Raw genomic sequence first — 14,423 nt, forward strand, 5'->3', positions numbered from 1 at the left:
ACAGCAGGACAGTCCACAGTGGTGAGAAACGTGGGTTTATTTATCTTCATCTCTTTGACATTTAGAGTCTTTGTTTCTCCATCGCCTGGTTTAACATGTTGATGTTTGACTTTTATAGACGTCATGATTCAGATTCAGCAGCTGTGAGGAAGAGATAGAAACAGTTTAGAAGCTATTTGCTGTTAGCTTTAAGGCTACACTGTTGTTTTTATTGTTGTAATACTGTAACCTTTTCTTCAGTATGTATTATATATATACTATTCATTTGTCATGCATGTCACTGCTGCTCACAGAACGGTTTATGCACGTTAATCACGTGTGGTCAAATTATAAGAAAGCAGCCTACATGCTGATAAAATGATCTTCTTTCTTATTTTAATGTTTCTTTCACTACAGAACGTGGTATTAAATCTCCATAATCCGAAATAAGGTGCTTTTTGTTTTGCATGTGAGTGGATAGTGGAATTATTTAGGGTTTTTCTGTGTGTTATTGTATTGACATTTCGGCTATAGTGCTTGTCAGTGGAATTGCGTTGCTATGGGAACAGTTTAGGGTTCAAGTTCATTTGCTGTCAGCTACTGATGACGATATGCAATATTTACAAAGTACGAACAACACTCTGCAACAGGAAATGAACTTGAACCCATTTATTTTTAACCAATGTTTTGTTTATGTTATCAAGTGTGAAAAACTGTATGAAAACTTATCCTTCTAATCTACAATTACTTAACACAACAAAAGCAAAGGTCTGTTAGCTCTGTTAGATGTGTTTAAAAACCAAGTAAGCGTATTAACAGATCCTACAACCATGTTTATGAAACGTCTAAGTGAAATGAAGTGAAGTTGAGTTCCTATAATTCTACTGACAGTATTGATTTGTGTTAATATATTTGACTTGATGTTAAATCTGAATAATTGAGTTAATGTCCAATGGAACATTCCCATAAAACATACTGTTAAATACATGACTCTCTCTCAGTATAAGACAATAAATTAAAACGTGTATTCTTCATCTCTATTCTATAGCCAAACAAAGTTTTGACTAAAAGTCTGAGTTTTGGCTTTTTATATTTTATATATAAAGACGCTGCTGGAAATGATTGAATTATTAAGATATATTTTAACTTCAAAATGCAACTTGGCCTTGACACCACTAGGTGGGGGTAGAGATCATGTTATGAACCACTCCAGTGTCAAGTGCTTATATATATTAACTCAGGCAGTGGTTATCAAAAGGGGCCCACTCACTCAAAGACCCCCAGGGGTCATTGGGGGGTGAGCTAAATTATTGATAGTTAATCTTCACCACTATTACATGTACCCTGAAATACATCTAGAGAATGTACAACAATGTCTATTTTGATCAGAGTTTCACAGTCATCTCTATACCTATTACCTACAGTACATACAGTACATAGACAGTAAAGTCATTCTAGACCAAATGACAGACTATATCAGACCCAACCATGTCTAACAATAAAACATTTTTGTTAGATTAGGGCCCTAGAGAAAAAAACTTGTATTTTGGGGTGTCCTTGAAATGTAAAAGGTTGAGAATCAGTGGCTTAAATTATTATCAATATGCAGTTGAAAGACAACAATAACCAATTCTGAATCAACACAGTAGTTCCATTGTAACTGATTAGAATATTCTTACAAAAGAAACGGGGGGGAAACGACCTTAACAGGTGATACTAGTTTTCAAAATGTTTCACTTTGCTTGACTGGATTTTCATTGTTTAAAAAAAAAATTAAGCTAGAGAATGACGACTGCAACTCAACCATAAGAAGAATCATTATCTGCCCAAAAGCCACAAATAAATCCATACCTAATCCTGTGCAAATGGCCTTTCAGCTTTATGCTCATAGATAAGACGCTGAGTGAAAGTCCTCTTTATTGTCACAAGGTAATTACTTGTCATCGTGTGCAGCTGTCATACTGTGGTCTTTCACAAATCATGTTTCCATTTGACACCTGTGCAAATGTGACTTCACTTATTTAAAGCCTTTAATGCAGGGGTCTTCAACGTTTTCAGGCCAAGGACCCCCTAGCTGAGAGAGAGATGAAGAAGGGACCCCCTCTATATTGTATAAAATTGTGTTTCAGATTCAACATTTTTTGTTTACGTGGTCTGCTCTCCTCTACACCTATGCCTCTTTGCCAAAAATAGCCGATCTACGAGCTTGTAGATCGGCTATTTTTGGCTAAAGTTCTCCTCAGAAAAGGGATGCTAGGGTTCAAGTGGTTACGGTAAAATAAAAAATCATATCACACAAAGATTTGGCGGACCCCCTGTAGTAACTCTGAGGACCCCCTAGGGGTCCCGGACCCCCTGTTGAAGACCCCTGCTTTAATGCGATCCCTCAGATCTTACATTTTCCACTCTCAGAGTTAACCACTTAAGTCCTGTTTCATACTTGTCGCGCTGACTTTGCACAGCGAAAACGGCAGATCTACAAGCTCACACGTTTGTGAACTTGTAGAGTGGCCGTTTTGGCACCGTGGTGCACCCGGCTTTGTCGAGCGTCTTCCTGTACATATTTTTCACTCTTCATACAAGTAAGCTGATTGTATGACGTTCTGTATAGTAGTGTGTATATCTGTCTGTCTCTTATATGTCATCATGATTTGTGTGCATGGGGATCTCATTTTAAACAAGCTTAGTGCTTTATTATGAGTCTTCCAGTTTAGTAGACCTTGTTTTGTACTTCCATGTACTGTTGTTCTCATGTCTTACTAAATAAAGTACATCAATCAATCAATTCCAGATGGCGGGCTCTCGGTTCCGCCTGCCTCCGCTGCCCACCATAGGAGAGCTGATCAAACTGTACAACCTGAGAGCTGAGAAACAGCTGTCACAGAACTTCCTGTTGGACATGAAGCTGACAGGTCAGTCGGCATCATGTCTCTTTGTTTTTGTTTTTTTCTCTTCCCCTTTTCTTTCTTTCTATTTCTTTCTTTCTTTCTTCCTTTCTTTGGGTCTCTCTTTCTCTCTGTCTCTCATTCTCCCTCTCTCTTTCTTTATCTATCCTTCTCTCTCTCTCTCTCTGTTTGTCTGTCTGTCTGTCTCTCTATCTTTGTTTATCTTAGTTTTTTCTTTGTTTGTTCTTTCTTTCTGTCTTCCCCTTTTCTTTCTGTCTTTCTTTCTTTCTGTCTTTGGGTCTCTCTTTCGCTCTCTCTTTCTCTGTCTCTCATCCTCTCTCTTTCTCTATCCCTCTTTCTTTACCCCCCCCTCTCTCTCTCTCTAGCTGCAATGCACCAACACCTGCCAGCCACTGTATTTTGTACATACTGTGTGTGTGTGTGTGTGTGTGTGTGTGTGTGTGTGTGTGTGTGTGTGTGTGTGTGTGTGTGTGTGTGTGTGTGTGTGTGTGTGTGTGTGTGTGTGTGTGTGTGTGTGTGTGTGTGTGTGTGTGTGCTCTGCTCTGCTCTGAGGACACCACGGTGTATTTGCATCATCCTACACTTTTTTGTACATACATACAGTATCGTGTGCGTGTGCTCTGCTCTGAGGACACAACAGTGCATTTGCATCATCCTGCACTTAAAGGACTAGTTCACCCAAAAAATTACACACGCCATGAAGTCTTGAATTCATGGAGAATATTGTGGGTTTTTGTCGCATTCCTAAGCCGATAATTTGATGACCGGGTCATCCGTCAATAGGAGACTCAATGGAGACTCTTTGAGTCTCCTACCCGAGACTCCGCCGGTCATCAAATTATCGGCTTAGGAATGCGACAAAACCCCCAAAAATCTCCATGAATTCAAGGCTTCATCATGTGGTGTGTAACGGTTAGAAAATAAGTACTTTTTTGGGTGAACTACTCCTTTAAGCTCGCGGCAGCGCCTCCCGGCACACACGGGCTTGTTCGTAGCCATTGAAAGCGACAGGCTCTTTGTGTAAGGTGGACTAGACTAGTACACTGAGCAGATACTCCTGCTAATGTGAACAGACTGAGTCAATTGCACGCCAGCTCCCTTCTTCCCTCGCCTCTCTCTCTCTCTCTCTCTCTCTCGCCACCGAAACGTGATTATGGGTGTGATGCAGTGCAGGTCTGATCTGCTTTCATGTCCTTGGGACAAGGTGACTGTGTGTGCGTTAGATTAATGTGTCCCCCAACTTCGTCATAGCGAGGTAGATGCGTCGCATCATCAATCTCAATCCCAGACTCTTAATAAAGACCTTGTAAACCGTCAAACAACTGGCTAATTTCTAAAATGATGCATCGGGTTCCCACAGACTTCTAGTGTTGTAATTCAACAAGCCGTACAACCCTGAGTCAGTCTGGTGTTATAATTTCATATTAAATTATTCAGTTCCATTAACTGTGTTTCTCGGTCATCCGTCCATCTCTCTCTCTCTCTCTCTCTCTCTCTCTCTCCAGACAAAATAGTGCGTCAGGCGGGCAGTCTGAGAGACGCCCACGTGTGTGAGGTGGGCCCCGGGCCGGGGGGGCTGACCCGCTCCATCCTCAACGCCGGCGCCACCGACCTGCTGGTGGTGGAGAAGGACTCCCGCTTCATCCCGGGGTTACAGGTATAACTGTAGATCTGTGGTCCTTTTTAGGGGAGTGGTTCTCAAACTGGGGGTCCCCAAATGATTTGGGTGGGGGGGGGGTCCCCAGATGATTAGCTTGATGTGCAACATTGTTTTCTCACTCAACAGTAAACAAACCAACATACTGTAGTGTATACAGGGTATATCTGCACATTTATAAAGTGATAAATTAAGGATTTTTAAGACCTTTTTAATACCAACGCGAGGCGTTGTGAGCTTGTAGTGCGACTATTTTCACACCATTTATCTGTGGAACCGAGTCAAACAAAATGTAATGCCTCAACTCCTACAAGTGCTTGTCAGGGTGTGTGGGGGGGGGGGGGGGGTCCCCAGTTCAAATATGATTATTTTGGGGGGTCGCGGCCTGAAAAGTTTGGGAACACTTGCTTTAGGGGGTTCCAGGTGGTGCCCAGTTAGAAAGCAAATGGACCCTTAAATGTTTGTTACTCTGGCAGTGTACAAAATGAACCAAATGGACCCTTTTACGCAGGGATGTCACGGTTTATTTTAGCTGGCGGGGTGCTATGTCACGCTCACGTGCACACGCGCATGTACGCGCGGTCGCCAATTGAAACACCCTTTTTAAATATGTAGCCCTGCTAACCCAGAATATAAATCAAATTGTATTCTTTTTTGTACTTGCTTATTGGGGATACTTTATAGTGTTGTCATCTACAATGATGCATTTACCTTGCAGAGCTCTACAAATTTAGTTAATTCATGAATCCATCTGTCACTGTTACCCAAACGTTCATCTGTGAACTTCAGAACATCTGACAGCTACAGTATGCCTCTTTTAAAAGTGGCCTACATTACTCCAGGTAACACAATAGATCACTGAAATGCAGCAGGCCAGGGTCATTCCTATGTTAATTTGCGCTGTTTGACACTCGGCAGCTTTTGTAAGACGGTGTGAATGGCTATTTTCGATCGATACGCTATTATTGTTGTAGGTAAGTTTGAAGGATTTCTCGCGGGCACAAACGTGCGTGGCATGGCACGTGCATGTGGGCGGCACGTGCATGCGGGCTCAGAAAGCTATAGTGAAGCTGTGCTCAACCTCCGTGGCCTTTTACGGGTTCATTTGGTTCCATTTGTACGCTCTCAGGGTTATGGGAGTGATGCATACCAAACTGGAGGGCCCTGAAAAAAATAATAAAAAATGTAGAACCACTGCTGTAAATGTCTAGCCTAGCCTGGAATGGCCAGACTAATATCACTGCGTAGATATTAGTCTGGAATCTCTGTGTGGAACCTGCATTTTCAAAAAATGCCTCTGGTAATAAACCAGCCCCATATTTGCATACTGGGCCGTGATTGGTCCATCACAACTTCGGAGGGAGAGAAATCCCATCTCTATAGACCATATTCACACGGCGGCCATGTTTCTATGAAGTCAATGAAAGTAGCTACCCCGGGTGGCAGCACTTTCAATGTTAAATTCCAATATGGCCGCCGTGTGAATATGGTCTATAGAGAGGGGCCACACCTAAATATGCCAAGGGCAATTTTTTGAGTGGTGCTAGCCACTCCAAGGAGTGACTTTGTCTGTGTGTCCGTATGAGCACGGCCTCTCTGTTTGAACACAGCCTCAACAGCTGCGGCTGATTGCAACACAAAGATGCAACCAGTTACACTAATTATACACACCCCCACACACACACACACACACACACACACACACACACACACACACACACACACACACACTTTTGAGTAAAAATACTTAAAATGAGTAAAAATACTTAAAATGAGTAAAAATACTTAAAATGAGTAAAAATACTTAAATATTAGTAAAGATACTTTAAAGTTCCTAAACTGAGTAAAAATACTTAAAATGAGTAAAAATACTGAAAATGAGTAAAAATACTTAAAATTAGTAAAAATACTTAAAAGATGTTAAAATGAGTAACAACACGTAAAAATGAGTAAAAACATTTTAAAGTACTTAAAATGAGTAAAAATACTTTGAAGTCATCAAAGTCTGTAAAAAGTAACTAATGAAATGAACTCATGAAAGGCACCACTCTCTTCACACTGGGTGTGATTTTTTTGTTGCATTGGCAGATTCGTCTGGAACCAGGCTAGTAGATGTCCGTTTGTACAGAGGAAAATGTCAAGCAATCACTCAGTTTTATTTGTATAGTGCCAAACCGTAACAAGTTACATGTTACGTGTAGAGCAGGTGCATAGCGGGACCATACTCTACAGCAGTGGTGCTCAACCAGTGGTCCGGGTACCACCAGTGGTCCTTGAGGGGGTTCCAGGTGGTCCCCAGCAAAATGATGGGAGAGTTGTTAACCAAATTGACCATTATAGTAGATCTTTAACTCTTGAGAGTGTAAAATGAAACCAAATGGACCCATAAAGGGTCCATTTGGTTTCATTTTACACTCTCAAGAGTGAAATTGTTGTTTAACATATCTGCATTACTAATTAAATAATTGTTATTTTGATCAACGTTTTGCCTGTTATCTCTCCTATTGGTACCCACATCAATACAGCATGGAATTGTGGACAAAATCGTGTCCAACGATAACAAAATATTCTAAGTCTTGGGGTCTTGAGAGGCTAAATCTCATCTCACGGTGGTCCAGTGGCTCAAATGCAGAATAAATAATGGCCCTTGATTATATGAAAAGGGTTGAGAAGCACTGCTCTACAGAGACCCGACATGCCCGCTGCATGAGCAAGCACTTGGCAGCGGTGGCGGCGAGGAGGACAATCTTCCCTTTTTTCACCGGGAAGAAGAAGAAACGTTGAGCAGAACCAGGCTCTGGGTGGGTGGGCAGCCATCTGCCTCCACAGTGTTGGCAGAGAGAGAGAAGAGGCTGACGATCATATACGTGTGTTCCTTCCTGTACTATGCACCCAGTTTACATCTCTGTACATAGACTTACTGTATATACTGTATACACAGTACAAGCAGAGCAGATAACGTTAAATGCATTTGAAAAATTGCTGCTGCTATGATTTTATCTTGTTAATGTTATCCTTATTTACATTTTTGTCCTAAAAGCAAATTCACAATTTCTCTGCAAATACGTTTAAGCAATTTCTTAAAGGGACTACACCATGAATTTTTACTTTTCTTTTCTTTTTTGTGTGTTTTTGGTCTCCCCTACCTCTCTTCTATCCCAAAAAACACCCCAGTTTGAACACTCAGGCTTTCACAGCATATCTGGGGTTTTCTGTAAATTGGTCTCAAAACAGGCCAAACTGACTTCTTTTTTTTTTACTTTTTCACACAGAACCAGGAGATAACATGCATACAAACTGGCTCAAAAGCGCCCTGTGCCAAACAGTACAATGTGGTATTGCAGGTGAAAGTGCTTTAATAAGCCAGAGAGAAGTTAGTTGGAATGAGTATATCTGAGGCTTGATTTAGGCTCAAACCTTTTGAAAAACATTTGAGGGACATAAACAATATATAAATATTTTTTTCAAATTCCTGGTGTAGATCCTTTAAGTCCCAAGTCAGTTTATTTTATTATTTTAGTTTTCTACCTAGTTGAAATTTGATTGCAAAGTTGAAACACTCTCCGTTTATACATTTCCTTATTCTAGTAGCGCTATATCAGTTCAGTTTATTTTATGGACAAAGAATACATATCTGTCTATGTACAACAGTGCAATCTAGAACAAGAACACCGCAATTTGGTGCCACGGTGGCACAATCTCAAACAAGTCCATGGTACAGGTAGTCAAGTTCATTTGACACAATATAGTGTCGAAGATGCCAAAAAAAAGTGGACAGGCCACTCTTGAATCCTTGACTATACATACATTTATTTTATTTCTGTTTTATTTGACACTTGCTTTGGCAATGGAAACGTACGTTTCCCATGCCAATGAAGCCCCATGGAAGTGAATTTAGAGCGAGGGGGAGAGAGAGATGAGAAAGGGAGAGTGAGACATAAAATGCATAGCAACAACAATAAAAACAATAACGGTTATATAACGGTCTACTCCATGGAGACCTTCCATATGCATCCGGTCTGCAACATGATCCACGGGACGTCCCGGGGTCACAGCAGGGTCATTGAAAAAGCACTTTAGGCTGTAGCAATGTCACCTGTGTGTACTGTAACTGTTTGTATTAATCCTTCTGGCTCTGCTCAAACACCTGCCAGTGTATGACTCCTGCGGGGAGGTGTTTGAGGTGCGGATTCTCTCTTTTCCCGGTGTTTCGCCCAGGTGGACTGGTTTTGAGGTTCGGTTTAGGCATAGTTTCTGTGAGGTTAGGGTTAGGGTTAGGCATAGTGTTTGTGAGATTAGGGTTAAGGTTAGGCGCCACCTGGGTGACACACCAAAGAAAGAGGGAGTCCCGTTTGCTTCTGGGGGGTCCCTGGAACAACATATATTGAGATGGGGGGTCTGCGGCGGATCATGTTGGGGGTCCTTGACATGGAAAAGTTGGAGCACCACTCATATAGCAACATACTGTTAGGATTTAGAAAACATTTTTAGATACAGTATGTATTTGGCCGCAGACCCCCCCATCTCAAAATGTTTTGTTCCAGGGACTGGAGCTGGTCCCTGGGCGCGAACATTGCTCCTAGGATGGGCTCAAAGCAGAGGATGACTTTCCTCATGGGGATTCAATAAACAGGGTTCCCACGGTCATGAAATTCCTGGAAATATTTTGAAATTTGAAATTAACAGTTTTCCAGGCCTGGAAAAGGTTTGGAATTAATCAAAATTTGATTAATTCCAAACCTTTGAATGTTTTGGAAAATGTTTGGATACACATTGTTTTTGGCTATTGATTTTGTTCATAAAAACATGTGTAGCATTATGTGAAATACTGTTATGTAAACATGGTAAAATGTAGAGCTGTGTGAGTGCGATCTAATGTATACAGAACGTCATGCGTTTTGGGGCATTGATAGCGCACTGGAGTAAGAGCCTCATTATTGCATCATATGATTGCTATAGGCCTGGAAATGGGGTAAAAAAACTTTGGAAAGGTTTAGAAAATTCATTGTTAAAAATGTGTGGGAACCCTGAATAAAGTATAACTTAACCACTTAAACCCTCTATTCTTGTTTTTTTTTTAAACAGACCAGAGTTGCAACTCTACTTGGATCGCTTTTCTTTTCAGTCTAGTATACAACAATCTCCTCGCTAAAAATAGCCAATCTGCAAGCTCACAGCGCGTTGATCTGCCATTTCTTGGTGAATGTTCCACCCCAGAATAGGTGTGCTGGGGTTCCAAGTGGTTCATTTAATCACTTTCAACCTGGCATTCCTATTTTGGTCATGATGTCATGACGTGATGCACATATTTTGTGATAGACTGTCAGATCTACTAAAGTGGTTGGTTAACTTTGTTGTTGTTGACATGGTGTGTATCTCCACAGCTCTTGTCTGAGGCAGCACCAGAGAGAGTGAGGATTGTCCATGGTGATATACTGACCTACAGAATGGACCGGGGCTTCCCTTCAAACATCACCACAGCCTGGGAGGACAGTGAGTTGTGTGTGTGTGTGTGTGTGTGTGTGTGTGTGTGTGTGTGTGTGTGTGTGTGTGTGTGTGTGTGTGTGTGTGTGTGTGTGTGTGTGTGTGTGTGTGTGTTCATGGCACTACATCATAGCAAAACACTGCACTGACATCACGTTTATTAACGCTCTGTACGTAGTATGTTGTTAAATAATGCACAAATGCTGTGTCATTGTGTTATTAATGCACTGTATGTTAATGCAGTGACAGTGTACCACAGTCATTAACCATAGTCAGTACCATAGTCAGCACCATGGCCAGCACCATTGTCAGCACCATGGCCAGCACCATAGTCAGCACCATTGTCAGTACCATAGTCAGCACCATGGCCAGCACCATAGTCAGCACCATTGTCAGTACCATAGTCGTTAACCATAGTCAGCACCATTGTCAGTGCCATAGTCATTAACCATAGTCAATTAGCCAGAGAGAGTACCCATTTATCAGCTTCAATTTTATAGTGTTCCAATGTTGACTGCTCATTTCTTTGTGTCACTTAAAATTTCACTTGTTTATCCTGTAATCCTGTATGCGTTCTCTCTCCTGATTGGATGAGATTGGTATCCCGATCTGAAAATGCATTTTCTGTTTACTAAAGAGCTGGTTATTAGCCCTGTTAACTGAACAAACACTCACTCTATACTGTAGCAAAGATTACTATCACAATATAGAGCTATTTAACACTTATTTTAACCTGGAACGCATCTGTGTCACTTTAGATTTATTTGGCTAAATTAAGTAAAAAATCTTGAAAAAAACATTTTTAGATTCCATTTTCAAAAAACTGTTGAAAACATTTTAAAGAATCGCCTCAGGCCTTCATGGGTTAAGGGAAGTAAATCACTTACCGTCCTGTTTTATGGTTTATTAACATACGTACTTTATGTTGTTTCTCAGAGCCACCTAACCTCCACATCATAGGGAATCTGCCGTTCAGCGTGTCCACTCCTCTGATCATCAAGTGGCTGGAGAACATGGCCAACAGAACCGGGCCTTTCGCTTACGGACGCACGCGGCTCACGCTCACCTTCCAGAAGGAGGTGGCGGAGGTAGGAGGAACGCTCACCACCCACAATGCACCATGATTTCCTCGCTGTCGGGCAGAAACCTTGTATTCTCCACCTTTCAACTCTTTATGTTTTTTCATAAATTACGGTAATGTCTCTTAGCTCTTAGTGGTTCTTTTCTCTCTCTTTGTGTTGCATTCTCAGGGTTGTATAGTATTTATATGATTGAATTGTATATATTCAGCTTTGCAAAGTTATGTGCTCTTACAGTATTGCTTATTTTAATGCTTATCGGCTTGATTTGTATCTGGTAGTCAGTGTGTGTGTATGTCTTTTTGTCTTGTCTTGTCTTGTCTTGTTTTGACTGTTATGTATTATAGCATGGAATGTGTGTATCCTGCATCTTGGCCAGTGCATGCTTGTAAAAGAGACTGTATTTTCACTGGTTAAATAAAGGTTATATAATCCTACTTCATCATACACGAGCGTCACACAAAAGTAGTGAAAATAGTAGCCACAACGCATCACATCGCGACGCGTTGTGAGCTTGTAAATCTTCTATTTTCACTATTCCAAATTGTTTGTGAAAAAAACGGCTACATAAGCAATTTTCCACGTTTTCAGCGTACATGTTTGAGTCATAATTAATTGAACTCACCTGTTTTAAACAAAGGTACAAAATGAAGTGCTGCTTGTTCTAATATATTATTAAATTGTAACAAAGGAGAAGTGTGTGTACAGTACACGTGTTGCCCCAGTGAATAACCCAGATTTACAAAACATGCTGTTGGGCACAAACCTCATCTTTAGTAAATTAATGCCCTACTTCATTATACTAGAGCGTCGCACAAAAGTAGTGGAAAATAGCCGTTCTACAAGCTTGTAGATCGGCTATTGCCACTATTTAAATGTTTTTTTTATTTTTAAATGAACGGTTTCCATCCGACAACAACAATTTTATTATCGTCTCTGTCGGGTGTCCAAAACTGTAACTTTTCAGGATTCAAATTCAAAAGCGCCGCTTTCGAGCTTGTAGATCTGCTGCTTTTGATACTTTTGTGTGTGACGCTGTAGTATGATCAAGTAGGGCGTTGATTTACGGAAAAACACAAAAAGTTAAAATATGGAGATAAGATGTTTCTGTCCGACAGCAACAATTTAATAGGGAGATACTGTCGCCGTGCATTGAATTAATTAAAAAAAAAAATATTCCGTGTCTTGTCTGCGTGTGTGTGTGCATGTGTGTGTGTGTGTGTGTGTGTGTGTGTGTGTGTGTGTGTGCAGCGTCTGACGGCCAGCACCTCCAGTAGACAGAGGAGTCGTCTGTCCGTCATGGCCCAGTATCTGTGCTCCGTCCATGACTGCTTCACCATCCCTGGACGAGCCTTCGTCCCCAAACCTGAGGTAGGACCACACACACACACACAGACAGACAGACAGACAGACAGACAGACAGACAGACAGACAGACAGACAGACACTATCCATCTACAACGGTGGTTCTAGTTTTTCATTTCATGGACCCCCACATTAATATGTATTTGTCCGTGGACCCCCATCTGAAAACATAATGTGCCAGGGACCCTTATACAAGATTTGTGTTGTTCATGTTCAAGCAGTGATGCTGCTAGCCCTGCGTCCTGCGTTTCTGACGCATGTTTTTAAGAAAGTTAATGTTTTTTAAACCAACCATCCTGGCGTCCACGGGACACATACAACTTTATCCTGCTACGTTATGAACAAATTCAGCTCTTATAATGTGGGACATTCCCGTGAATGCACTTGTGGGATTCGTCTCCTTCTCTCCAGAGAGTGTCTGCCCCCCTCTCTCTCTCTCTCTCTCTCTCTCTCTCTCTCTGCATGCAGCGGGGCTGGCTCGCCCTCCCTGCTTCCCTCTCCCCGCTGGCTGTGCGTATACTTCGTTGTACGGCAGTGTTGCGCACCGAAACTCTTGACGCAGGAGACGCTGTTTTCGGATCGTTTTTTCGGTGACGACACGAGCATACGAGAATACCACTTTGTAAAAAGAAAACACCAGAGCAATAGAAACCTAGCAACTTAGCAATAAAAACCTAGCAACTTAGCAATAAAAACCTAGCAACTTAGCAATAAAAACCTAGCAACATCACTGTTCACGATTATTCTTTTTTTATTAGGAGATCGACATGCTCACAACGCATGACACATTGTGATCTTGTAGATTGTCTGTCTGTCTGTCTGTCTGTCTGTCTGTCTGTCTGTCTGTCTATCTACACTAGTGCTGCATAATAGGGGGACACCCCCTACACACACACACACACACACACACACACACACACACACACACACACCCCCACACACACACACACACACACACTACACTACAAGGGGGTCTTTGAGGCTGTGATGCGATGTTGTGTCGGCCCCATCTCAGGACCCTTTCTGGGTGGTAATGATGCCTGCTGGGTATTTGAGAGATGAGGCTCCTCCATAATGATGAGAGAGAGAGAGTAGAGCGCTGCTTCTGGTTTAGGTCCCTCTGCCTGTTCCTGTGTGTGTGTGTGTGTGTGTGTGTGTGTGTGTGTGTCACTGGTGTCAGGAAGAGCTACGCCGTTACGTAACACAAGAGAGGTGTGTGCGTGTGCGCGCACATGCGTGTGTCCTGTGAAAATGAAACTATGTTCTTATCTTTTGGCGTTTACAGGATATAGCATCACTATTTTGGGGCTAAAATAGGGGAAACATAGCAGATCAACAAGCTTGTAGATGTGTTTTTTTAACCTGTGAAGAGACTTGGTGGTGTAGAGGGATAAAAAAACAGTGGACCAATTAACTAAAGAGCCGACCTACTAAGTATACAGTATTTAAGTGGCTAATTTATAATCCAAGATGCATTGCTAGCTGAAAGTAGTTGACTTCAAGCTGCTTTTTTTGCTTAAAGACGCATTGTTTGCTTAAATGTCATTTCTTTTTAGCCTGCGACACACCGTCGTACTACGGAGTAGTAAATTAGGCTTAAATATCATTTCTTTTCGGCACTGCGACACACCGCCGTACTTCCGGAGGAGTAAATTAGGCTTAAGGGCCCCGCTGGAAGTGTCTTTAGGAGGTCCCAGTGCTGTGTGCATGGGTAAATATTTAATCCCATGTGTGGGGAAGAGAAGAGAGACAGCACAGTGTGAATGGAGCGCAGCGGGCCTGATTGTTCATTCTGTTAGAAGAAGAAGAGATGGAGCCACCATGATTATTTCATCACACTCAGCACACACAGCAGAGCCTCAGTCGTCTTGTTATATCATCTGTGCGTTCTTTCTTTCTTTCTCCACGCGCGCCGCGTCTCAACATGCGTGTGCGCGCGTGTCAAAATGTGTCC

General features: G+C 41.8%; 1 protein-coding gene across 1 annotated transcript in view; it reads left to right on the plus strand.

Annotated features, from left to right (window-relative positions):
• tfb1m (transcription factor B1, mitochondrial) overlaps window positions 1-14,423 on the plus strand; it is a 66,644-nt gene continuing 52,221 nt past the window's right edge. The window contains exons 1-6 of the mRNA XM_080415217.1: window positions 1-30; window positions 2,771-2,891; window positions 4,391-4,542; window positions 9,927-10,035; window positions 10,963-11,114; window positions 12,357-12,476. Of these exons, the coding sequence (XP_080271343.1) occupies window positions 2,771-2,891; window positions 4,391-4,542; window positions 9,927-10,035; window positions 10,963-11,114; window positions 12,357-12,476 (654 nt within the window). The 5' untranslated portion in view covers window positions 1-30. The remainder of the gene's footprint in view (window positions 31-2,770; window positions 2,892-4,390; window positions 4,543-9,926; window positions 10,036-10,962; window positions 11,115-12,356; window positions 12,477-14,423) is intronic.

The sequence above is a fragment of the Gymnoscopelus braueri genome (genome assembly GCF_963280865.1).
Source record: "Gymnoscopelus braueri genome assembly, chromosome: 19".
NCBI lineage: Eukaryota > Metazoa > Chordata > Actinopteri > Myctophiformes > Myctophidae > Gymnoscopelus > Gymnoscopelus braueri.